This window comes from Ursus arctos, unplaced genomic scaffold, assembly GCF_023065955.2.
Source record: "Ursus arctos isolate Adak ecotype North America unplaced genomic scaffold, UrsArc2.0 scaffold_16, whole genome shotgun sequence".
In the NCBI taxonomy this organism is placed as follows: domain Eukaryota; kingdom Metazoa; phylum Chordata; class Mammalia; order Carnivora; family Ursidae; genus Ursus; species Ursus arctos.
Window position 1 is genome coordinate 15,535,246 of NW_026622830.1, and position 27,082 is coordinate 15,562,327.

Here is a 27,082-nt window from a genome sequence, read left to right on the forward strand (position 1 = left end):
GGATTTTTTACATCCCAGGTACTAGCAGGTGCTAACCTTTCTGTCTCTCTGACCTGGCAAGCAGGGCTGCATCCCTGAAGACGTCACGGCCACCTCTCCAAGCCCTCACCCTGTGGATGGAGCCTCCCCAGCGCTGTGGGGTTGAACGACCCTTACCTTTACTCCTTCGAGGAAGACTGGCCTAGCTGGCGCTGCTCTTGAAGCCCATGTGCCCGTTGCCACACACACGAATACCTTGGCACGCCGCGTCTCTCCTCGGACTACGGGCCAGAGTCCGGTGAATCGGAACCCTTCCTCCTCTGGTGACTCGTGCTGAAATCTGGTGCTCAATAAATCTGGTGCTCATACCAATGGCTGGTATGATGCAGCGCCGTCGTCTTGGGCAGAGAGAGGATGGAAGGAGCCTCCGGGCTCCCAGACTCGGGCAGCCTGCTCAGCGGTGGGGTCCTGAGATCCTGGTGGGGGCTGGGAGGGGGAAGCTAGAGCTTCTAATGCCGGGGGCAAGGACGGGACCACAGTCTGCCCTCCCTCCAGAAGAAACAAGGCTTCTCTTGAAGAGTGAATCTGCTTAAATGCTCCCTCTCAGCCCCCTCCCACTGTAGGCTTTAGGGCTGGGCCTGCCCATCTGGGTGAGCTGTGGACTGGGGTGAGCGAGAGGGACAGATGGAAGAAGAGTCATCCGGTACCAGGCCAAGGAGGGCGCCAGCCTCTGTGAAAACCGGCCTCAGGTACTTCTTGCACAGAAGCCCGGGGCAGTGATGGATCCCAGCTAACTGTGGACTTGGGGAACCCAGGCCCACCCCTGCTTTTGCTGTTTAAAGGAGAAATAATCGTAAACCAGTCACACAAATCATCAGCATTTATTTCCTGGGTCCTAGGTGTCACTTATCTTGGTAGAAAGGGCAAAGAGTTGATCAGACAGTTTTGAGCACAAAACCCCTTCCCTAGAAATGGATCTGTGGAGCTCTGTGAGGGGACGCAGAGCTGCATAGATGGTCAGTTTAGCTTATAATAATGCCTTCCAAAAAAACCAAAAAAAACCCCCCAAAACCAAAAAACAAAAAAAAAAAAAACCCAAACCACAGCTCCCTCCTTCTCTGCTGAAAAAAATTTTAAAGTTTTTAAAAAGTTTAAAAGTGTTTTTAAAAAAGGGGATATGAAGATCTTGACCCAGAGGTTGGGCTTGGAGGGGGGCAGGGCTGGGCTGTGGTTGCTGCCCAGGCCACCTGTGGAGGTGCGTTCTTGGGGGGGCTGCTCACCCAGGTGCCCACTGAATAAATACTGCCCCCCAGCTACCGGGTCCTGGAAGTGTACCTGGGCACAGTGAGGAGGTGGTGGGCGAGTGGAGCCTGAGGGTGCAGGTGGAGGGCTTTCCCAGGGTAGGGGCCACGGTGGCCTCTGGGGGTGCCTTTTCACTCTGGCCTGGCTTGCCTGGGACAGGGGCTCAGAGTAGAGGCTGCCAGGCCAGTGCCAGGGCTCCCTGTCCAGGCGAGGACAGCAGGTCTCTTTTCCATCCTCCATGGGCAAGGTCAGACTCAAGACGAGGTGGTCCCATCGCTGCTCTCAGGCTGGTTGCTAGCTTCCTTGTCTGGGGTGCCCACCTCTGTCTGTCCTTCTGGAGAGGAAAGGAGCATATACACAAACGTAAAGCACAGAAGACTACCTGGTAGGGCCCGAAGTGCTAACAGCGGATGAGCCCTGGGGCACAGGACATGAGCTGGATTGGGGTGGTGGTGACCAAAGGGACCTTTAGCTCGGCCTCTGACATGTTAATATTTACAAAGAAAATGCATGTAGTGCTACCAGTATGATCAAGGAAAGGCCAGGATCACAGAGGATGGCTACAAGCCTCCGGTGAAGGGCTGCTGAGGGCCAGCAAGTTTGCGCAGGCTCGCCAAAAGGAGAGGGCAAATGTGGAGTCCCGGCATGGAGCAGGGCTCAGGGGAGAACCAAGGTGTGGCGGGGGCAGAGCCCACAGCTGTTTCACTCTGCTGTGTCCTTACCAGACCAGCCTCACCCTGATAGGGGCTCTGTCTTTGCATCCTCAGACTGAGCCCTTCAAGGACTAAGGAGGACGATCCCGCCCTGTCCTGAGCTTGTCTGTGCAATCCACACAGCCTGGAGTGATTAGGTCACGACACAGAAGAAAACAGCAGGCTCGGAGATAGGCGGTGGAGGGAGCCAATGTCTTTTCCACTGCACTTAACTCCGGCCAGAAAGCATGCTCCAGAGTTTATAAAGGCCAGCTGTCCTCGACGCGGCCTCATTCTGCCCACGTAGCGGTCTGAGAAGGGGTGGTGGTGGTAGCGAGTGATGTGGCCAGAACTTGGACAGGTGTGCCCGCCCCCACCCCTACCCCCACCCCCTATCCTGGGGTGGTACCTGGAGCAGAAGCTTGGGCCCAGAGGGTCCTTCTGGACCTCCAGAAGCCTGACAAACTAGTCTGTACTTTGGGCATATTTCCCAGCTTGCGATGCTCTGTTTGACCCTGAGCTTGCCCTGGCAAGCAGGAATGTTCTCATCAGATGCCCCAGCAATTTCTGCGCTGCCATTTCCTTGCTGTGGGACGTCAGGCGATTTAGGTCCTCTCCCTGAGCCCCTGTTTCCTGATCTGTAGAGTGAGGGTGGGGACACCTGCACCTGTATGTGATGGGAGCGTAGGGCCCACAGGTGGTCATGTGGCACGTGGGAAGGTCTTTGCCAATGGTAACAATTCCTCTCTGCCGGTCCCAGCTCTCTCTCAGCCAGGGGAGAAGGTTGTTTTGTTTTTTTAAGAGCGAGTGAGCGGGCAAGGAGGGCGAGAGGGACAGAGAATCTGATGTGGGGCTCAAGCTCACGACTGAGATTATGACCTGAGCCAAAATCAAGAGTCAGATGTTTAACCACCTGAGCCACCCAGGTGCCCCGGGGGAGAAGGTCTTGAGCAATTTCTTCACCAACCAGTACCCCTGGGACCCCCTTGGGGCCAGTTCTAGGGCACAACTTGAAACGTTTCACGGTCACATACTGCTGGGGCACTGTACTCCTTTCTTCGTGGCTTGTCTGTTTCATTGCTCGGCAGAGTAAGGAGACGTCTGCACTCCCCACATACGGAGCTATCAGGAAAGGCAAAGGTTTGTGTATAAGGGAGCATCAACAAACACGAGCAGGCCGGGCAGCCAGGCCTTCAGGACGGGCCAAGGCCCTGCCTCCTCATCCATCCGGCTAGGTATCTGTCTCCTGGGCTGTTTTAAGCAAACAGATTCTCAGCCGGGCCTGCTGGTCAGAATCCCTGTAGGCCCACTCCCTCAGCGAGTCTGGGGGCCTGAGCATAGCCTCCAGGCCTGCCTGTGGAAACCGCTCATTGCAGGGCCCACTGGAAGGTTCCCTGGCCAGGTCAGCCTACAACTGTAGCATGAGTGCTTCACTTTTCTGCAGTGAATACTGTTCCCTCCTCAGATCCCCTTTTCAAATGTCTGTCACCCCGGCAGGCAAATGTCCTAGACCCGGAGGACAGGGACACTTCAGGGATTCCAAATTAGAGGAAACAGGTATTCGAAGGGCTTGGGCCCAAGGATGAGTGGCTACCACTGCTGAGGTGGGGGGCGGGGGACAGAAAATTTACCAGAGCCGAGGATAAGGCTGCAGAAGCTCTGAGCAAGCCCTCTGGCTGCACACCCCATGTGGGAGTGAGGCATGCTGGTCGGCGAACAGCCCTTGACTAGGCAACCTGTCCCACCTGCCAGATGCCATGTACCACGTGCACAAAACAAAGATGCCGGTGGCAGAAGCCCCCAGCCTAGAGGGGTGCTGTGCTAAGTGGGGTTACGGAGGTGGCTGGGAGCAGAGGTGCCGCCTCCTGCTTGAGGGGCAGGTGGTCAGGAAGGTTTCTCAGCAGAGAGCGGTCTGGATCTCTAATGCTGAGAGACGTGAGCCAGGTGAGGGGAGGGCAGGAAGAACCAGCCCGAGGGAGCAGCGTGTTGAGGTCCATCGGGGGTTGTTGAGAAACAGATGTGCTTTCCTCTGGCTGGGTCAGCGGCAGCAGGCTGAGTGAGCTGTGAGGCATGCGGGCCACAGGACTGGGGGGCTGACCACTGGACCAGGGAAGGGGTGTGGAGTGTGCTTCCTTGAGCTGGGGGCTGTTCTAACTACGTTAACCTGCTGGTGACCCTGAGCAAGCCACCCAGCCTCTTGGGCCTGCTGGTCCATCTTTAACAAAGAGTTAACAGGGTTGAGTCCATGTCCCCCCAGTCTGCTTTATACTCAGTGGTCACTTCTGGCTAATGAGCACGAAGAGCTCTAGACTGGAGACTACACTGGGGTGTGGGGGGGAATAAGACGGTGGTCCTCCAGGACAGCTCTGTGGGAGACCCATGGAACCCAGAGTGGCAGTCTGCTGTGGAAAGTGATGTGACAGTGCGTCCGAGGAACTATGGGGACAGGGAGGAGAGGGCTCTAGCCAGTGGAGGGTGAGGGAACGCTGCCCAGAGCAAGGTCCCAGGGCTGACCAGTGGACTGAGCAGAGGAGAGTCCACTAGGACAGAAAGAGAAGGAGGGAAGCCCCAGGCACTAAGGGGGTTGGCGGCGGCTACTTCCCGCATTCGTTCATTCGTGCAGCCTGCGGTTTCCAAGCACCTGCTCTTGTGGAGCTCACCTTCAAATGCATGAAGCCTTGTCACTCACTGTTCAGGCAGGCCCCTCTGAGCACCAGCCACAGGACTGGGTGGGAAGGTTCTAGCAGAAGAAACCGTGACATAGGAGGCTCTGGACAGGGTAGGCCTGTGCCTTGACAGAAACAGATCCATGGTGGGTGTGACTGGAGGACAAAAGGTGAGGGCAGAGGGGCCCCGATGAGATCCAAGAGGCAGGGCAGGGCCTTGTCACACAGTATGGTGCTGTGATGACTCCTGCTTTCACTGTGTGACAGGAGTCTTGAGGCAGAGACATGATGGGATAGGACAATTTGAGGAGGCCTGCTGGCCGCTGGCTGGCTGGTGGGGAGTGGGGCGGGGAGGCCAGGCATAGGCCGTGAGTGAGCCAGGTGGGGGCTGTGGGGATGGAGGGAAGTAGAAGGACCTGGAATGTGTCTGGGAAGAGAACTGACAGGACCTATGGGTGGGTGGAGGGTAGGGCAATGAGGAAAGGGAGGAGGCCAGGATGCTTGGCCAGAGAGTACTCAGGGCCTGAGACACTGGCACCCTCCGGCCTAGAAACTGGTTGGCCTCTTGGCCATTGACCATGAAACTGGGGCCTAATTTAAAGTGGGGAGTATAGGGGCGCCTGGGTGGCTCAGTCAGTTAAGCATCTGCCTTTGGCTCAGGTCATGATCCTGGTGTCCTGGAAAAGAGCCCCACATCGGGCTCCTTGCTCGGCAGGGAGCCTGCTTCTCCCTCGGCCTCTGTCCCTGCTTGTGCTCTGTCTCGCTCTTTCTCCTTCTCTCTCAAAATCTTTAAAAAATAAAGTGGGCAGTCTAGGACTTGAAGGGTGGTCCCCGGAGCCCAGCAGAGGGGCTCATGTGCAGGGATGAAGACCCATCTGTTCTGACCTGCCCCTTCGAGTGTCAGCTCGCCCATGTCTCCAGCCAGCTTCCTCACGCTCACAGCCTCAGAGTCCCCCTGGATGTCAGGAACCGCGTTCCGACGCCCTGTCCGGTCACAGGAAATGAAGTCCGAGTAGGAGGACTCAACCTCCATCATGCCTGTCGCATCGCTCCTCAGACCTGTGGGAACAGGGGCAGGAGGACAGGTGAGGCCAGGTGCATTCCGCAGGGAAGACTCCTCTCTGGGCCCCAGCACGGATGTCTTTTGACAAAATGAGTTTTTTGTCTTGATCACTGAAGACAAAACAGCAAAGAAAAGTACAAAGAACAAAATAAATCACCCATAATTCCACACCCAGGAAACCAGTACCAACAGTTTAAAGAACACTCTTTGTCTTTCCTCTCAAGTTATTGATAAATATCTAGCTCCGGCCAGGGGCCGGAGATGCAGCCGCGAGCAAGTCAGCCATGGTCTCTGCCCCAAAGGAGCCAACAGTCTGCTGGGGGCCACGGCACATTGCCTAAATCACTCAAGGAACTCCGAGGGTGCTCAGGGCTTCCAGGGAGAAGGCAGGGTGCTGGAGTGATGTAGCAGGGTCTGACCCAGGCTGGGGATCAGGAAGCAACATTTTAAAGGAACTCCAAGGAAGAACAGGTGTTATCTAGACAAGCTGAGGGGAAGAGCGTGTGTGAAGGCTCAGGGGAGGGAAGGGTATGGTGAGATGCAAGAACCAAAAGAACCACGGGCGGGAGTATGCTGGGCGAGGGGCAGGGACGCCAAGGGTGCTGCCGAGCCGGGCAGGGGCCAGCTCATGTCTGCAACTTGGTTGCAGGTCACAAAAGACCAGATCTGCATTTTCAAAGAGGACTCTGCATCTGGGCTGAGCAGGGCCCAGAACGGGCAAGTTGTGGGGCTCCTGCAGGTCAGGTGTGAGAAGATGGTCAGTGGAGGAAGGAGGTGGTGGCGCACATCGTGGATGTAACTTGGAGGTTAAATCAACAGGACCTGGTATCTGACTGGTGGGGAAGGGAGCTTTCTTTTTTTTCTTTAAAGATTTATTTATTTATTTTTTCGACAGAGAGAGAGACAGCCAGCGAGAGAGGGAACACAAGCAGGGGGAGTGGGAGAGGAAGAAGCAGGCTCATAGCGGAGGAGCCTGATATGGGGCTCGATCCCATAACGCCAGGATCACGCCCTGAGCCGAAGGCAGACGCTTAACCGCTGTGCCACCCAGGTGCCCCTTGAAGGGAGCTTTCTGACATGACTAAGCGGAAGTGTGGCTTACTGAGCAATGAACAGCAAAGGAGGAATATTTGGGGGCATGATGGTGGAGTGAAGATTAAGAGTTCTATCTGACCACACCGACTGGGAGATGCCTGTGAGCCCTGTAAGGGGAGACGCCGAGTAGGTACATGGAGGTAGGGGGCTGGAACTCAGAGACGGGGGATGGTATAGGGAAGAAAGGAAATTAGAAGTTACTGCTACAGAGATGATTAATCCTTGGTTGATAATACAGATGATTAATCTGCTGGTTGATAATACAGCCTAGAAAGAGAAGCGAACAACACATATAAAGACGTTATATATCTGAAAACGTCGGGGGGCTCATACTATACATTGTATTTTATAGCCTACTCTGTAGAACACTCTAGAACATGTCATTACGGTTCCCTCTAGATGAGTTTTGTACACATGTACTTGGATATACCAAGATTTGATCAGTCCCCTAGAAATGAACATGGAGGTACTTCCAGTTTTCTATATTACAGACAGTATGAGGTCTTTATGTAAATCTCTGAGTACCTCTGCTTTTCTGAAGGCAGTCAAATCACACCAGATGGACCTGTACGGATATAGCAAGGTTTCTGAGATAAACTGTTAATTGCAAAACAACCCCTAAGATAGAAACTAGTTTCTGTGGTAAAGAGCAGATACAAGGAAAAAAACCTTGTCAAGTGTGGTTCTTTCTAATGAAGGGGAACCTTTTTACTTCTAAGACTATTTTTGTAACGGTGAAGTTCTTATCGGCCCAAGTTACTGTGTGATCCTTTCATTAGGTGACTGACTTTGGCAGAAGGTGCCTGGGGGTGGGGTGGGGCTCAGTAAGGGCTGGGGGGGTGGGTATGCGCTGTGTGTGTGTGTGTGTGTGTGTGTGTGTGTGTGCGCACGCGCGCGTGCGTGCGTGTGTGACAGAGAGAGAGAGCGGCGCGTGATAACGGACTGGCTGCCGGTGTGGAAGGCTGGCCCCACATCTCCCCACAACACCCAGCTCAGAAGAGACAACTAAAGAATACATCGGGGCGCTCCAAGAATGCTCTGCCCCTCCCTGGGCCTGTGTTACCGCATCTGTAAAATAAAGGCCGGGCCGGATCCTGTCTAAGGCAATGCCCCCAAGCTCCAACAGAGGGTGCGCTCGGACTACTTTTCTTGGCTGCCTTGGGCGAAAGAAGTTGCCTTAGTGTTTTGTCTTCTCAGCAAAAAAACAAAACAACACAAAACAGATTCTCTGAAGTCCCAAAAGGGGTTCCTTCTGCAGGTCACCAAAGTTTTACTTCTGCGCTCTCCCTCTTGGGAAATGGCTCAAAGCTTCAGAACAGGGGACGGACCCGCCGCCGTAACAGGAATAACAATGACATTTCTGACAAATAACAGCAATAAGAAAGCAAACAGTTACCAGGTCATTCCATGCTTTCTGGTCCTCACTTACTGAATGGCCACAGTAGCCCTCTGAGGTCAGTGAGGTGAGTTCAGAACCATGACTCAGAAAGGTCTTGGGCAGACCCATCTGGCTCCCAGGCCCAGGCTCATCCTCCATGTTACATCTGCGGCCGAAGGCAAGGGACAGACCCTGGGCAGGCCACACCATCCCCCCGAGCCCTGTCTCCTTAGCTCTTTCCCAACTAGAATGTCGGTTCCACGAGAACAGGGAGTTTGTTGTGCCAGACTAAAAGGCCTAATCCAGGGAGCTCAGCCAACATACTCTGGCTGCTCCATCTTTAGATTCTTTTCTTTTTTTTAATAATTTTTTTTATTATATTATGTTAGTCACCATACAGTACATCCCTAGTTTTTGATGTAAAGTTCCATGATTCATTACTTGCGTATAACACCCAGTGCACCATGGGTATTAAGGAGGGCACATATTGCATCCTTAGATTCTGACCAGTGCGTGGCAAAGACTATGTGATCAATAAATATTTTTCAAATTTCTATCTGTCCACCTATCTATCTTCCCTCCAACTCTCTTGTCCCTATCTGTGTGGACGATAGAGTGACTCCGGGGGACTGCTGGGAAAGGGCTCTGTCCACTGTAGACTGCTGTGATGTGCTTGTCTGCTATCTCTAGGATCTGACACTGTGGGATGGAGCTACAAGCTCCTTGTAAAAGGCCAGCTTCCTGCTGGAATAGACACCCTGGGGCTTTGGCTCCTGCCCTTGCCTTACACGCTGCCTTGTGCAGGGAGCTGACCCTCCTGGCTCAGAGAGGGAAGTGTGCCAAGCGCAAAGCCCAAACCTGGAAAACACCAACGCGGCCAACGCGCTCCAGCTGCCCCTGCCCCACCCTCATCCTCTTGGGGAGGAGGGATTCCAAAGGGATTTTGGGTTTAGTTAGGGGAACCCCCTGAGCCCAGCACAAGCACACAATTTCACTCTTCTTCAACATTTGAATTTTGCTCTCTGTTCTTTAAAGTCAACAGCAATGGGGAAATGAATCCTTAGAGTTGGAAACTGCGTCAGAAAATGGTCATTATCAGACTGCTAATGAGAGTATAAACTGCCAGAGCCTCTCTGGGGAGTGATTTACTTAGATGCATCAAGGAACCTCAATTTTTTCATATCCTTGAGCAACAAAGCTCATAATAATTGATTTTTTAAAAAGATTTTATTTGAGAGAGAGGGAGAGAGAGCATGCTAGAGAGCACAAGCAGGGGGAGCAGAGAGGGAGAGGGAGAAGCAGGCTCCCTGCTGAGCAGGCAGGGACCCTGATGCGAGGCTTGATCCTAGAACCCTGGGATCATAACCTGAGCCAAAGGAAGACGCTTAGCTGACTGAGACACCCAGGCGCCCCTCATAATAACTGATTCTAAGAGTCCAAGTTGTGCATGAAGATAAACGTACAAAGATATTCACTATGGTATTATTTATAATAGTCAAAAACTATGACACCAAAATGACCTCCTATATAGACAACAGAGAAATATATACATATTTCACCAATTTATAGCCAAATGAAATATACTTCAGGCATTAAAATGTTTGTGAATTTATCTCATTTGAGAGAGAGAGAGCACACAGGCAGGGGGAGGGGTTGAGGGAGAGGGAGAGAATCTTTTTTTTTTTTTTTTAACGATTATTTATTTATTTATTCGACAGAGATAGAGACAGTCAGCGAGAGAGGGAACACAAGCAGGGGGAGTGGGAGAGGAAGAAGCAGGCTCATAGCAGAAGAGCCTGATGTGGGGCTTGATCCTAGATCGCCGGGATCACGCCCTGAGCCGAAGGCAGACGCTTAACCGCTGTGCCACCCAGGCGCCCCAAGAGGGAGAGAATCTTAAGCAGGCTCCCTGCTGTTGAGTGTGGAGTCTGACTTGGGGCTCAATCCGGAGAGATCGTGACCTGAGCCAAAATCAAGAATCAGACGCTTAACTGATTGAGCCATCCGGGTGCTCCATGTTTGTGAATATTTTTAAAAGACTCAGGAAAATGTCCACAATTATTAAATGAAGAAAAATCTCAATGATATCATCACATATTTAAATTACGACTTAAAATTTTTTTTTGTATTCTTCATTGTGAAAACATTCACTTTATTCTTAAATCATTTCATTTTTGAATATGTGTGCATGTAGTATAAAACTCAAAATGAACATGCACCAAAAAGAATAAAATCCTTAGGAATAACCAAGGAGGTGAAAGACCGGTACTCAGAAAATTATAAAAAACTAATGAAAGAAAGAAACACAAACAAATGGAAAGATATTCCATGATCATGGATTGGAAGAATTAATATTGTTAAAATGTCCACGCTACCAAAGCAATCTATAGATTTAACGTCATCCCTATCAAAATACCAATAGCATTTTTCACAGAACTGTAAGAAATAATACTAAAATTTATATGGAACCAATAAAAGACCCCGAATAGCCAAGCAATCTTGAGAAAGAAGACCAAAGTGGGAGGTATCACATTTCAAGACAGACGACAACGCTGTCGTATCAAAACAGTATGGTATTGGCAAAAAAAAAAAGACACATAGATCAACGGAACAGAACAGAGAACCCAGAAATAAACCCATGCTTATATGGTCAATTAATCTATGACAAAGGAGGTAAGAATATACAATGGGAGAAAAGACAGTCTCTTAATAAATAGTGCTGGGAAAATTGGGCTACTTTCTTATACCATACACCAAAATAAACTCAAAATGGATTGAAGACCTAAATGTGTGACCTAAAACCATGAAACTCCTAGAAGAAAGAAGGCAGTAATCTCTCTGACATTGGCCATAAGAGACATTTTTCTAGGCATGTCTCTTAAGGCAAGTGAAACAAAAACAAAAGCTATTGGGACTACATCAAAATAAAAAGCTTTTGCACAGAGAAGGAAACCCACATCAACAGAATGAAAAGGTAAACCTACTGAATGGGAGAAGATATTTGCAAATGATATACCTGATAAGGGAGTAATATCCAAAATATATAAAGACCTTATACAGCCCAACACAAAAAAGCATAAATAATCTGATTAAAATGGACAGAGGACCTGAAAAGACATTTTTCCAAAAGACATACAGATGGCCAACAGATGAAAAGATGCTCAACTTCACTCATCATCAGGGAGATGCAAATCAAAACCACAATGAGATATCACCTCACACCTGTCAGAATGGCTAGAATAAAAAAGACAAGAAATAACATGTATTATTGGTGAGGATGTGGAGAAAAAGGAACCTTTATGCACTGTTGGTGGGAATATAAACTGGTACAGCCACTGTGGAAAACAGTTATAGGGGTTCCTCAAAAAATTAGAAATAGAATTACCATATGACCAACAATTCCACTACTGGGTATTTACCCAAAGAAAATATAAACACTAATTTGAAAAAACATATACACCTCTATGTTTACTGCAGCATTATTCCTTTTAAGGATTTTATTTATTCATTTGATAGAGTGAGAAAGAGAGCATGAGCAGGGGGGAAGGGCAGATGGAGAGAGAGAAGCAGACTCCCCACTGAGCAGGGAGCCTGATTTGGGGCTCGATCCCAAGACCCCAAGATCATGACCTGAGCTGAAGGCAGACACTTAACCGACTGAGCCACCCAGATGCCTGTTTATTGCAGCATTATTTACAAGAGCCAAGATATGGAAGCAACCCAAGTGTCCATGCACAGACGAATGAATAAAAATGTGGTACATGTATACAATGGAATTATTTCATCATAAAAAAAGGAGATCTTGCTTTTGGAGACAATATGCATGGACCTAGAGTGTATCACACTAAGTGAAATAAGTCAGAGAGGAAAAGACAAATACCATATGATTTCACTCATATGTAGAATCTGAAAAATAAAACAAATGAATAAAGAAACAAAGCAAAAGCAGAAACAGACCTAGAAATACAGAGGACAAACCGGTGGTTGCCAGAGGGGAGGGGAGAAGGGGGATGGACACAATGGGTGAAGGAGTGGGGGGTACAGGCTTCCAGTAACAGAATGAATAAGTCATGGGGATGAAAGGCACAGCATGGGGAATATAGTCAAGGCTACTATAACAGCACTGCAGTGAACACAGTGTAAGCTATAAACCTGTCAAATCACTACATTGTACAGATGAAACTCATGCAACACTGTATGTCAACTATACTTCAGAAAAGAGAAAGAGAAAGACAGAGAGAGAGAATGAAGGAAGGAACCTACAACAGCAACAGAGCTAGAGAGAGGGGCTGCTCCTAGTCCAGTGCTTTTGTAGGCATTGAGACTATAGGTTCATTCTGTCATATTTGCCCAGACTTTTAATAATGTCCACAGAGACAGTCATTTCAGAGAGAGAGACTGGTAACAATGTAGAGACAAGAAGTTCACTAGAAAAACTGGTATAGGTGACTTTAAAGGTCCAGAAGTAGAGATCGAAATGAGACAAGCAAAACTTTGCATTATATTGTTAAATAATTATTTCTGCCTCGAACATGTATAATTAACGATACACATTTTAAATTCCACATCAAGAAAATAGTAAGACCCAATACACTGTCCTCCAAAATCATGTCTTCTCGTGAAGATAAAGGCTTACTGGTTTCATCTTTCACTTAAATCTCTTGAATATAGTTATAAATTCAAATTAAAATTAGGTTCAGATTTCAGATTTGAAAATCAGTACCGTGGAAAGAGATTTTAAAATGCAAGTAATACACATGTGAAAATACTTTGAAAAGTGTAACATGTAACATAAAGCTTAATAATGAAAAGAAACCCCAAACCTCAGAAGGTACAGAAGGCAAAGGCATAAGCGCTCGGTGGCCTCCTTGGACTCAGACACCCTCCCCAGGGCAAGCACTTCCTCTGTGCTTCCAGGTACACTGAATGCAGTATATGTATTCCCTCCCCCTCACTCCTTCTTCTATTTCAAACAGAAAGTTGTTTTTTTTATCTTGCTTTTTTCATTTAAAAATATAACCTGGAAACAATTACAGATCACCCTGATGTCACAGCACTGATTACATCAAAACCCAAGAAACAAACCCAAAATCTTTTATAGCTAAAACTTTCTTTTTTTCCATTGACTGTATGGTATACTGTTGTCTCACTACTGTAGACTATTTCCCTCTTTTTTAAAAAATATTTTTTTTTCAGATTTTATTTATTTATTTGTCAGAGAGAGAGAGAGAGAATGCACAAGCAGCGGGAGTGGTTCTGGATCACACTGAGAAATATCTTCCCTACTCTGAGTTTAGTAAAGAATTCTCCCTTGTTTATTTCTTACACCTTCACAGCTTTATTTTTCACATTTAAGACTTTGATTTATCTGGAATTTATTTCCTATAAGGTATGAGCTAGAAAACCATTTATGGAATAATCATCCTGAGAAGCCTCTCATTAATAGCTGGGGAAACTGAGGCCCAGAAAGAAAAGCGTGTTGCCCAAAGTTCTTGCATCTAGGGGTCCTAACTCTTGGTCCAGAGCTCTTTCTCCTACACTACTCTACCCCCTCGGGAGCCCCACTGACATTACAAATCTCCAAGGGGGGTGTGTGGTGTGGTAGGAGGCACCTAGTGTAAACATGCCACCCAGCGCCCCTCTTCACTAGCTGGGAGACCTTGGACAAATCTCCAAGGGGGGTGTGTGGTGTGGTAGGAGGCACCTAGTGTAAACATGCCACCCAGCGCCCCTCTTCACTAGCTGGGAGACCTTGGACAACTCCCCTCACCTCTCTGGACTCGCTTCCTCAGCAGTGTGGGGATAACAGTAACACCCTGCTGATCGGGGGGGCTGTTGAGAAGACTGAAAGAGACGATGTGCATAGAGTCCGATAAAGTATGTGGAATGTGAGAGGTATGCAATCAATTAAGTCCCTAGTGTGGCCTGTTTTCATTGGGTGTCTTATCAGTAAAACGGTGTTCTTGACATTTTCATTCAACTCCTTTGTTTTTACTCTATGTTTAATGGTGTGCAGAAGGCCAAAAACTTACACTTTCTTCTTTTGTTCTTTAGGGTGCTGAAGGGAACGTAAGTTCTGCACAAGTGGTAGCCCTGGCTGGCGTGTATCCTGCTACATCTGAAAGGCCCAGCGTACGGTTGAAGTTCAATGAATATTTGATGAATGAGTAAATATTAAAGATGTTCCAGATTCCAGGGCAGAAAGAGCAAAGGGTGTGCAGCCCTGCATCAAAACAGTGGCCAAAGGTCTGGCTCAGTCTCCATGCTGAAGGGTGATCCCCCTTCCTCTCTCCCAGCTTCCTTTTCCCCCATCTGAATATAACAAAGGTTGCAATATGCTCTCTACAGCTCCTCTAGTCCTGACATTTCTTCATTTCTTCCTTCCTTCCTCCCTCCCTCTCATTCATTCATTCATTCATTCATTCACTGTTTACTGAGCACCTTCTATACGCCAGGGGCTGTGCCAGCATGGGGTAAACACTGGAGACTAAAAAGACATTTACCATCTGATAAGAGAAAAAGGCACTGAACAGGTAAATGACTGATCATCACAGATAAGAGATAAGTGCAAAGAAAGAAGAGAACAGGTTCTCTGCATGTGGATATTTAGTTAAGGGTTGTCTGGTCAGGGAAAGCCTCCTTAAGCAGGTGACCTCGTGTTGAGATCTACAGAAAAGCTGGACAGGGGGTGATCCAGGCAGAGTCAACAGCCAATCCGGGTCTACAGCAATCTACTATCTCCCATCTCGGCTCCAGCCCTATGAAGTGCTCAAGAGTGACATTCCTCTGCTCTTCTTCATCCTGAGATTTGGGGGCTTTCTTGGGGTCTGGTCACTTGTAAGGCATTTGACTCTGAATGCCCAGGATGGAAGGGAAGACTCTTGGACACAGCTTCCCAGACCCAGACCCAGACCCTTGGCGGCCCGGGGTCAGAGGCTCTTGCAGTGCTCGCTCTGGGCGCTCGCTGTCAAGCCCCCCACAGGAAGCTGCCTTCTCCCTTCAGTTCCTAACACTCCCCCCAGCTCTGTAAGCGGAAGAGGCCCTGGGCCCTGCCAAGAGCTACATGGTCTGTTCCAAGACTGCAGCTATTAGTCCTCATTGCTCAGGCCCATTCCAGTACAACTCTAAATTGTTTTCCAAATTTACCAGAAAGGTCATTTCCTGTTTTTTTTTTTCTTTTTCAAAAATTAAATATTTGCAGAGACCATACAAAAAGAAAGCAGACCCTTTTGCAAAGGACACCGGGCATAGAGTAAGACTTGGTCCTCTGGGAGAGGCCTCCTCAGGGGTGGGGAAAATGCTCTCGAAGGCTTCTCTGAGGGAAGAAAGGGCTGTGGAAACCTGATGGAAATACCAGGGCCTACTGAGCTGGCATTCCTCAAATTCAAAGGGAAGCGTTTCCTCCCTCTGATGGGCAGCCAGAGCCAGAGAGGCACTGAGGCAAGCAGGAAAGTCAGGGCCCCAAACTGAGCACCTCCCAGAGCCTGAGAAGCAGCAGGGCAGCTGATCCTAACCACGTGAGGCCTGCACCAAGGGGCCGACTGGCTCTACCTAGTGCCTCAGGGGCCTACCCAGAGCCCAGTCACCAGAGAGGAGTCTCCCGCCAGGGCAATGCCTGATGTCTGAAGAGCAGCCGCCGGGGAGGCTTTATTTGGAGGCAGTCAGGCAGGGCCTTGGCCTCTGCACCCAGAGGGCCAGAGCCATGTCCCCCCAGGGGCAGGCGGTGGAGACACAGGCTTCTGGAGGCCACTCAGTGAGGAGGAAAACGCAGGGTGCTGAGTCACACAAAGTCCTCAGCGACCTCCTGGTTGTCTGTCCTTGTGGACATCCTTTTTCTCAGATGTCCACCACACTCCAAGGGCCTCTCCTGACGTCTGTGGCCATGTCGCAACCCCTTCCACACAGGTGCTTCCCTGTTAGGGACTTTTGTGTTACAGGCCCCTAGGACCGGATCAGGACCGGGCTTGGGTCCTCCTCTCTCTCTGTTGGTCCCTGGAAGCTCTTAACCCTTTCCCTTAATAGTATGTGTTGATGACTCCCCATACAGCCCACGGCCTCGCTCCAGAGCTCTAGATTTGCCAACCTGACTGCCTCCTTCACACGTCAAACTTCACATGTCAAGTCACAAGCCCGCTCCCTCTAGCCTTCCCCACCTCGGTGAGGGCACCACCTGTCCAGACTGCTGAAGCTGGAAACCGGAAGTCATGCTGGATTCCTCCTTGTCCTCCACTCATATACAATCCCTCACCAGGTCCTGCCATTTCCACTTGCGAAGGTCAGCGTGGATCTGCCCTCCTTCCCCCTCCATGGTCACCACCTGGTCTCTGTCATGCCTCACCTGGGGGAGTTTCTTCACTGCATCCCTGTTCTGCCCTTGCCCTTGGCCCAAGGTCTATCTATTTTGTATACAAGGAGCCGGGGTAATGTCTGCAAATCAGACATTGGATCATTCCCCCGCTTCATTCAATCTTTGATGCTTTTCCATTCCACATCCGGCAAAATCCAAATTCATCCCACCAGCCCCTGAAGTACTGCATTGATCTCAGCCCCACCTTCCTCTGTGACCTTTCTTCTCATTCCCGCTGTCTTTTGGCCCATTTACTGGTTAACTCCTCAAAGCAACTGAGTTCTCCCTCACCTCAGGGCCTTCAGGAGACTGTTCTCTCTGTCCGAACACTCTGTTACTCTACTCGTTTCAGAGCCTTGTACCTGGATCCTGGCCCTGCCTTTTCAAATTTTCCTGCTCTAGGACTCTGACGGAGGGTCCTGCAGGGCATGCAGCCCCCAGAGCCCCTCTGCCCCCCACTTCTGCAGGTCGGGAAGGCCTGGCTGAGCCACCTGGAGTCTTGCGTAGTGTGGTGGACATGACAGGGGCTGAGGAGTCACCAGCTTCTTCTTTTTTAAAAGATTTTATTTATTTTGAGAGAATGAGTGAGAGAGAGAGAGAGAGAGAGAGAGCATGAGCAGAGGGGAGGGGCAGAGGGAAAGAGAGAAGCCGACTCCCCGCTGAGCAGGGAGCCCGATGTGGGACTCGATCCCAGGACCCTGGGATCATGCCCTGAGCCAAAGGCAGACGCTTAACTGACTGAGCCACCCCGGTGCCCACCAGCTTCTGCCCCTACAGCTGGGCAACTCACCTGACCACAGATTGCTCTTCTGGAAGATGGGGTTACGACAACTGCCTCCAAAGGCAGTAGTGGGGAATAATCAGAGCCAGCATTTAGAGTCCTTCCTGCAGGCCAGACTGTGCTGAGGCATCTTACAGGCATCATCATCTCATTACTTTTATAGCAGCTCTACCAAGTGGAAAGTGTTCTTAATCCTGTCCTATGGAAAAGAAAGCTGAGGCGCAGAGAGGTTAAGTAGCTTCCCCGAAGTCACACACCCGCTGAGTGTGGGCTGGGGCCGAGCCGGTGTGATTCGTGCTATTCGGCAGGAAGCAGAGAAATGAACTGCATCCGCAGGCGCATAGTAAGCGTTTGCTAAACGCGGTCCCTTCCCTTTTCTCCTCTCTGTCTCTAACCCCACAGCAGGGCTTTTCGGAGGGAAAAGCAAGAAAGCAATGAAGTCCCAAGGAAACATTCTATAGTGCTGGCTGAAACACAGACCCACACGTGCTTTTCCCACACTTACGCAAAGTTCTACTTACAATTTTCAGCTGGAGGCAAAAATATTCAGAATCTTTTTGGTGATGTTAGGTTCTCTGAATTCTGCCACCAAATTCTATTTTTTGTTATCTAACTTTACAGCAATGGAAAAATAATTACTTGGGGGTACAAATTTTAAAACTCTCACTCCCTCAGCAGCCATATCTATTCCTGGGGCAGGGCAGTGTGGGTACTGCACGGAGGGCTGGGGACTGAGACGGTGACACAAACTCTTCAAGCCACGAACATCTGTGCTTCTGTAGAGGTCTCTGGAAAGAGGCAGAAGAGTCCAGCTGGATTACCACTTGGGGACCAGGCAAGCTGGGTCTTCCTGGGCCTTCTGCTGTTTACACACTATCTAAACTTGCCGAGGGCTGGCTAAAGCGGTTCCCAGAGACTGGCAGTCCCTAGCATTCTGTGGAGGAAGGGAAGGAAAGTGCGATCACTTCCATGCAGGCCGGCCGAAGGTCCAGAGAGTGGCCTGAGCTCCAGCTCTGCTGGGTATCTCTGGGCAAGGTTCTTCCCCCTCAGACCCTGGGTGTCTCCAATGTGGAATGAAGTAAGCTGGGGTCTTTGTGGTGGTTTTGAAACACGTCTGCAAATGCTTTGACGACGCTATTAAGAGGGGGATCTAATTTGCATGCATCCTTTGAATGATGTGGCCTTACTGACTCGCTCCTAACTAAGGGGATGCAATAGGAGTCATGTGACTCCCAAGATGGGGTTAGGACAGCAGACACGGCCTCCACCTGGCTCTCTCTTGGGACACTCTTGTCTTGGAGCTTTGAGTTGCATGTAAGGAACCTGAGGCTGCCACGCTTTGAGGAAGCCCAAACCAGCCCAGTGAAGCAGCCACATGGCGAGGTCCTGCTAGGGCATGGAGAGAGATGCAGCCGGCATCCCCCCACTGCACTGGCCCCTAGCTGTTCACCATCGGACTGCAAGTGAATGAGAGATCCACGCCACAAGTGCCCAGCCAAGCTGTTCCCCAATTTCTGACCAAAGAAATCATGAGAGATAAGAAATTATTACTGCTATTTCAAACCACGAAGTACTGGGACTGCAGTGTTATTTAGCAATGGATAGCCACAGTGGTCTCTAGCATGCTGCCTCTCCAGGCCCTCCAGAAGTCTATGAAAAGCATTTCCTAAATCCACTGTGGAGAATGAAAAGCAGCAAGATATGATCTCTATAATACTAATTTATTCATTCATTTGTTCAACAAAATTTTAGTCATCACTCAGTCTATACGAGGCTTGGGACTAGATGCCATGGACGCAGGAACGGTAAGACATCGCTGTGTCCTTGAGGGAAGTTCATGGTCTAGCTGGGGTGATCGACTCATGCCCCGATATTCGTAACCAGTGTGGGGGACATATACCAGAATTACCAGGATCGCTGGGAGACCGTTTCAAGCTGGGCCCCTGGCCTCCCGCAGGGATTCTAATAACACCAGGCAGGGACGTGGGGCAGGTGTCTTTGCTACTGCCGGGAGGGTGTTGGAGCCCACAAAGGTGAGGAGAGAGAAGAGTTTAGGGACCACTTCTGTATAGAAATCTATAAAAACTTTAAGAATCTTTAAAGAGCTTGGTAGTTAAGAGCTGTGACAAAAAGATGTATAAGGCAGAGTGGGGGCTAATAAGAAAATTAAAATGGCTACCATTTATGGGGCGTATGTACTGTACAACAGGACATGGCAACAGGTGCTTTCCGTACACCCTCTGAGTCACTCTGCAGTAGCTCTGCGTGATAGATCCCGTTTACACACAGCCGGGATGGCCTGGAGCCCAGATCCCACCCGGGACCGGCTGGCTTCTGGGCCTCAAAGGCCGTGTGTCTCTGGCTCAGGGAGGCAGAGGGTGTGAGAGCCCCCCAGGAATAGGTGAGGTGAAAGGGCTGACGTGGTAGGAGCAGGCAGCCAAGGAGAGGAAACGGAGGTTCTCCTCTGTCTTCATTTATACTTGTCTCTGCCCGGTCACCTGACCCGCTTGAGCTCTACTCCAGCCCCGAGAATCACAGAAGTTTCCCTCGTTCCTTCAGTCACTCATTTAACATTCACTCAGTGCACACTCTTTCCAGCAATGGTCCTGAAGGTATTTTAGAGGCACTGCATTATCTAACCCTCATGATGGGGAGACCATGACTCACAGAGGTGGCATGAGTCACCTAAGGCCCCAACCAGTCAGTGAGTGGATCAGGACTTGAATCTGTAGTTCCTCATTCCCAATTCAGTGCACGGCATTTAGGATGGTGCATTCTGGGGACGGCTTTGTCTTGACGTGGATGGTACCGCATCTGTCTCACCCCCATCGGAGCACTCCCTGCCCTTCTGGCTTCTCTCCGCACAAATGGCTACCCCCACCCGGGGAAACAAGGGCACGCACTGTAACGTGGGGGATGAGGAGCTCTCAGAACACAGATTTACTGAGCACCTACCACCGCGCCCGCTGCAGAGGGCCCAATAATGTTTTCTCGCAGAAAGAAGGAATAAACCAATGAGTCAGGAGACAGAATACAATGGAGCCGCTAACATGAAAAAGCTCAAGAGGGCGTGCCGTTGGACGTCCTCTGAGCGGGGCGGGCTCCTGTGCACGCTGTGTCCCGAATTTCACAGAGTGCATCTCCCGGAGCAGCCTTCACACCGACCACTACAGCAAGGCAGAGAGAGAGCCCACACCAGCCATTCAGGTGACAGAAAAAAGATCCTGTGCTGAGCTACCACTGGTTCCGACGCCAGCGGAGAAACGCGGCCCCGCGAAGCCACTGCTCCACAGCCGCTCACCGAGAGGAGCCTACCTGACAGGCAGTGTCGACAAGTGGAAATGACTCAGAAAAAACTTGTTTCTTGCTATGTCAACCCCAAACTCAGGCACATCAAAGACACGCTTGTCGCTTCTTAGCCAATAAAGCCATTTATAAACTACATTAGAGTCAAATTTCATTTGTCTAATCATCCTTCAGGGAATGACTCACCCCAGATCACCACGATTCCCACACTGTTACTTTTGTAAGTATCAAAACCTCATCTGGAGACCGAAAGTAGATCAGTGGTTGCCTGGGACTGGGGAGGGATGTGGGGTTGGGAAGGTGATGGGTAATGCAAGTGTTCTAGAATTGATTATGGCAATAAGACACAACTCTATAAATACACTGAAGGTCACTGAATTGTACACTTTAAATGTGTGAATTGTACGGTATATGAACTATATCTCAATAAAGCTGTAAAAAAAACCCTTATCTGAATTATAATGGATAGAAATTCTTCTCATATAATGCATTACTGTATTACCAGCCTTTGCTTGATGCTTTAAGATCACAGCTGTGTATCTGCTGCAACAGCAACGCTCTCACGATTACAACATACAGGGCAGTCTGCCCCACACTCAATGACCCCCTGGTTTTTGCTGTTCACTTTAGTTTTTCTGTCGATGCCCTTTACTTTCACTTGGTGGTTAAGCTCAGGGGCATGGGTCATATGTCACTTACTGACTTACTGGCTATGTGATCTCCGGTGAGTGACTAGATCTCCCTGTGCCTCTGTTTCTCCATTTGTAAAACAAAAGTAGTAACCTCACTGGAGGGTTGTGTGAGTTATAGAAGATGATGTGGATAAAGCATTTACTGCTCTTCCTGGCAGGGGGGAGCCAGACTGAATTTGAGCCATCAACACTAATTCTCACCACTGTCAGTGGTGCCTAGAGGGACCCTCCTGAGCTATGGACTCAGAAACCAGAAAACCTGCCTAGAGTGTTCAATACACCTGCTGTGTTCAATGAGATGAAACACAGGCTGGGAGTGCAATTTCAGGATTGGACTTTGGGACATCCCATGGGAAGGCTCTCCGCTTCAGTGATACTAGGTAATCTGTCCTAGTTCACCCTCAAACAGAAAAACCCAGAGGCCTAGTGAGGTCTCTCAAGATCCTGGATCTGGGAGGCTAGTGCCAGGGGGACACAGTGGTCTCCAACACTTTAGCTTTTCTCTAGACCAATGGTTCTTAAAATTCAGAGGTCACAGATACCTTTGAGAATCAGAGCAAAGCTATGGACACTGGGCCCATATTTATATTTATATATACTGTACCCATAAGTACAGGGGAATCCTGAATCCCAGGAGCTAACCATAAACCCCTGGTTAAAAACCCCAGCTCTAGACTTCCTATAACCCCAGCATCCTCAAGGTTCGGTGGCTGTGAGCCCCAGTACTTCCACAGCAGCTGGAACAGAGACCTTCTGGAGGCTGGCCTCCTAAACTGGCCTTAGCCGGATGAGCAGTCCCGGGAGCTGACTGCTGCATCTCAGTCACTGCAAACAGCTGCATCCAGGGAGCTCCCAGGGGCACTGAATCAGAGCAGGACACAAGCCTGGTAGCTCGGGAAGCCACTGCAGGGCAAGGCCAGAAGCCTTGCTGATAAGCAGCCGGGGAGTTCCAGCCTTAGGGCAGCTGCCAGACAGACTCTCACTCTGCCAGCAACAGAGGAATCTCAGGTGCTGGAAGCAGGCGAGGCCATAAGAGGGAATTCAGAGGAGGCGGAAATCCCCCAAGCTCCAGGACTACTAGGCCTTGGACAGAGAAATAAAGGCTGGAGAGTCTGCTCTAACCCCAGGGAGACAGAGCCGAAAGAGGGTGGGCAGGTTGTGGGGAGGGGAGGGGGCTGAACCATGGATCAGAGGTTGTTAAACATGATTAACTGATGCCAGAAATGTTTAAATATGAACACTGACCCAGGGAGGCCATACTTCCGGGCAGGCCATTCATGTGTCATGGACTGCGATTTTCTTCCAACTGGAAGGGACCTGCACCATCTCTTCTCATCAGACCAGTGGGCTGTGCCTGTTTCTCCGGGCTGGGTTTTGCTTGCTTTTGCTCTTCTATCACAGTATTAAAATTCCCATAACGTGCCCTAGACTTTGTGAAAATAGCTTTGCAACAATTGGTGGACAGGAAAGCTGGCATCATGCCCAAATTTGCTAATAACTTCCGGGGATGATTCCATCGGCATAAGTAGCTGGCTGAAGAAACCCATTCTCTTTGGAGCCACTAAAAGTAAACTGTTTTCTGATGCTACAAAGAAACGGTCTGTAAAACTGCAGCGTGATATTGTAGGATTTCTGCAAAGGGCCATCCTGCGGCTTCTTCATGGGACCAAAATTCCTTTCTGATTTCACTTGGAACCTATTTCTTTGATTTGTTCAAACAGAAGGAAAGGTAGGAGACAAACACTTGGGATGCTAAGGCAGAGTGGTGTGAGCAGTTGACTACCCACCTGGTTTAGTTTCTTTTTCCTACTCGCATCTCTTCAGATTTTCCACTGTTGACTAATCAGTGTGGAAATTCTAAGGGACCAGAAGAAAAACAAAAATTAGAGCCAGACACACTCTAGGGTTGTAAACTACAACAATCTTCTGGGAAGACAAGTGAGCATATCTAGTAATATGTTAAATGTGCACATCCTTTGGGTCAGCCAAAATCTAGGAATCTCTGCTGTAGGTATGTTCCCATAAGCAAAAGGATGTTCAGTAAAACATACTGTGTAATAGCAAAAAAAAAAAAAAAAAACCAAAGAGGAAACAAGGTAAATGTCTGTTAATAGGAAGAGTTAAGTTACGCTATAACAATACAGTGAGAAACTAGGTGGCTGTTACAAAGAATGAGAAAGATTTCATTGTACCGACAAGGAAAAATGTGAATGCTCTGTTGTTAAAAAGTGGTGTAAAACTGTGTATGTCATCATTTTAAATAAAAAATATGAACATGATTGCTTATGCTTAGAAAAGTACAGCATTTGTATACATGTTTTTTGTATCTACACAGAACAAGGCCATCAGCAAACTATGAACAGTGGCTCTCTCTGGGACTTGGAAACTGGGGGAAAAGGATTAAACGACTTTCACTCTTTACATGAATAATTACTGTTTTGGTTGAAAACTTTTAAAGAGGCACACATTACTTTCTTTTTTTTTTTTTTTTTTTTTTTTAAAGATTTTATTTATTTATGTGACAGAGAGACAGCCAGCGAGAGAGGGAACACAGCAGGGGGAGAGGGAGAGGAAGAAGCAGGCTCATAGCAGAGGAGCCCGATGTGGGACTCGATCCCGGTACGCTGGGATCACGCCCTGAGCCGAAGGCAGACGCTTTAACGACTGCGCTACCCAGGCGCCCCGACTTTCATAATCATTATACGTGCTATCTAGAATTCTAAAATATCAAGAGTGAGTGCAAAAGACATTTTCGGACAAAGACTGGGCAAGTTTGCCATTCAGACTCCAAGAACATTCTCCAACAGAAAGGGAACCAAACACAGAAAGTAAGCGAGATTCTGGAATCAACAGTGAGCAAAATTAGTAAGCACAGTGTATCGGTAAATTTAAAACACTGATTAAGTGAAACACAGCTAACTGGGGAGATAAACACAAATTCGACAATATTACATATTTGACGATAAGAGTGTCAAGGATGGAACAGAGAGCAGAAGTAAAACTTTGCATGGTCCTTGTTTATTCAGGACAAGCAGGAATACTGTTTGAGACAATATATTCATGATGCCTATTAAAAACTTTTAAGGTAAAACAACAAAATACAGAAATAGAACACTTAAGTTTCAAACCAGTTAGCAGGTTCCTGTGTAGAGAAGTCTAATTATCCAAAAACATTAATCCTGTCCAAATTACTACATAGTTTTAATTAAATTTCAATAAGAATACAAATAATTTTTTGGGGAGAGTGAAATGGGTAAAATTAACTTTAAAGTTCATATGGAATAATAAATTCCCCCCAAAATTTAGCTAAGAAATAGGAAAAAATTATTTTAAAATGTAAATAGGGGATTCATCTTAAGAGATAATAAAAATTTACTTTATAAAGATTTAAGAAAAAGATATGGTTGTAACATAAAGACAGACAAACAGATCTGTGGACTAAAGCAGCAAGTTCAGAAATGGATACAAGAAAGGAACTTATTTATCACAAAGATGGAATTTCAATGCAAAACAGAAAAGGCGGTTTATTTAATAAATGGTGCTGGCATACCTAGAACAAAGCTTGACCACTACCTCTTTGCTACATATAAACATAATTCCAAAGGAATTACAGGTTCAGGATTAAATAATTAAAGCCATAAAAGTATTGGAAGAATATTCAGGAAAATATTTATATAACTTCGAGGTGGGGAAATTATTACTAAACAAGACAAGAAATCCAGATACTATGAAGAAAAAAATAGAAGAAATTTAATAAACAAATAATAGATTAGGAAAAATATTTGCAATACATATAGAATCTTTAATATATAAATATATAAAGAGCTCCTATAACTTGTTAAGAAAAAAAAGCAAACAGTTTCTAAGAAAAAAAGTGAAGGAAATTCAGAGAAGAGGAAAATAAAGTGGCCAATTAACATGAAACAATGTTCAATCTCACCAGTAGCAAAGAAAATACAAGGCAAGCACCTATGAGACACCATTTTCTGCCATCAGCTTGGTCACAGAATAAAACAGTACAGATAGAAAAAGGGATGGAGGGAGGAGGGGAAGGGAGAGTGGAAGGAGAGACAGAAGGTAGGAGGGAAGAAGGGAAAGAATATCTCATATCGGTAAAGATTTAGGGAAATGGAAGTACTCCTATATTTCGGGGAAGAATGTAAATTACCAGAACTCTTTATATAGCATGATGATATTCTCTACTAAAATGTCAAATGTACAACATGTATATTATTAGTAGTATACAATATTATTTTTGAAAATGTAACCTACAGAAATAAAAGCACATATAGTATAGTCAATGGTATTACAACAGTGTTGTATGGTGACAAACAGTGGCTACACATAACCACATAAACACAGCATAACCAAAGACTTGTCTAATCACTGTATTATACATCTGAAATTAATGTAACATTATGTGTCAACTAGATGTCAATTTAAATAAATACGCAAACAAATGCGCCAGTAGAGAAGGATATGTATATAAAGATATCTAATGCAACAATATTTTGAGTGAAAACAAAACATAACTTGAATATCTGTCAAAGGAGAAATGGCTGAATATATTGTGGACCTCTAGGTCTACAGCCTTGAAGCTATTTAAAAGGGTACATCAGATTTATACCTACCTACGATGTATTATTTAGTGCGAAAAATAAAGTGCAAAATAAAAGCGTGATCCCACTTCTGACAAAACAAATAACCACACATCTACACAAACACTACATCCATTTCAATAGGAACTTGGAGAAAAGATACACACTATATTGAGTTCAGAAGGATGGAAATGGGAACTAAGGGGAAAGAAGGGATTATAACTTTTTCTTTATAACATCTTCAAATTATTTAGTTACAATGAGCATATGTATTACTTTAGGGAAAATTAATGAAAATAAAAACAATGACAAGCATCTGAGAGCAGAGAAAAACTCTGAGAGGCTATGTTATATGCTATGCGTTTATTTTTACATGGGATAGTTAACTCCACTTATTGTCACTTTCTTTTTTGGTCAAAATAGTACATTTTAATAGCTGGAAGACAAATTTTTTTTTAAAGCTTTATAGAGGGGAAAGAAAGGTACTTTATTTATTTTTTTTTTAATAATGATTTTTTATTATATTATGTTAGTCACCATACAGTACATCCCCGGTTTCCGATGTAAGGCTCGATGATTCATTAGTTGTGTATAACACCCAGTGCACCATGCAATACGTGCCCTCCTTACTACCCATCACCGGTCTATCCCATTCCCCCACCCCCCTCCCCTCTGTAGCCCTCAGTTTGTTTCTCATAGTCCATAGTCTCTCATGTTTCATTCCCCCTTCTGATTACCCCCCCTTTCTTTATCCCTTTCTTCCCCTACTGATCATTCTAGTTCTTATGTTCCATAGATGAGAGAAATCATATGATAGTTGTCTTTCTCTGCTTGACTTAAAGAAAGGTACTTTAGTTCCTAAACATTTATGCTTTTTATTTAAGAAGGGGGAAAATATTACTTAGGGAAAAAAAAGCTTCCCATGTTAAAATCCAAAAGAAAGCGTAAAACTTTGCCTTAAAACTGCTGTTTAGGTGGTGTGTGGGCTGGTTCTGTGCTGTTGACTGTTTTCCATGGCTCGGTGCCCTTGACTGCTTTCCTCCCCGCAAACCAATTAAATACACTCCTGGGAGTGAACTGGCTGCTGGGAACCAAAGCCCTGCACAAACCGCTCGTCTCTGCTCCTGGGCTCTCTCGGTCTCCAAGCAGATGCTTTGGCTTCTACATCAAATGGGTTTTGGAA

At 47.5% G+C, this 27,082-nt stretch overlaps 2 protein-coding genes across 18 annotated transcripts in view; one reads left to right on the forward strand and one right to left on the reverse strand.

Annotated features, from left to right (window-relative positions):
• The window catches only part of ADA (adenosine deaminase), a 27,039-nt gene extending 26,189 nt beyond the window's left edge, over window positions 1-850 (forward strand). For all 7 annotated transcript variants that reach the window (XM_026503572.4, XM_026503573.4, XM_044385847.3 and 4 more), the window contains one exon: window positions 65-850. In XM_026503572.4, coding sequence (XP_026359357.2) covers window positions 65-78 — 14 coding nt within the window. In that variant the 3' untranslated portion in view covers window positions 79-850. The remainder of the gene's footprint in view (window positions 1-64) is intronic.
• Window positions 845-27,082, reverse strand: part of PKIG (cAMP-dependent protein kinase inhibitor gamma) — a 94,498-nt gene continuing 68,260 nt past the window's right edge. For 5 of the 11 annotated variants that reach the window (XM_044385851.3, XM_044385852.3, XM_044385848.3 and 2 more), the window contains 3 exons: window positions 23,089-23,158; window positions 5,525-5,698; window positions 845-1,615 (listed from right to left, as the gene is read on the reverse strand). In XM_044385851.3, the coding sequence (XP_044241786.1) occupies window positions 1,536-1,615; window positions 5,525-5,675 (231 nt within the window). In that variant the 5' untranslated portion in view covers window positions 5,676-5,698; window positions 23,089-23,158 and the 3' untranslated portion in view covers window positions 845-1,535. Of the gene's footprint in view, window positions 5,699-23,088; window positions 23,159-27,082 lie in introns of all 11 variants that reach the window. The other 6 variants (XR_008959354.1, XR_008959353.1, XR_008959352.1 and 3 more) reach the window with 2 other exon arrangements.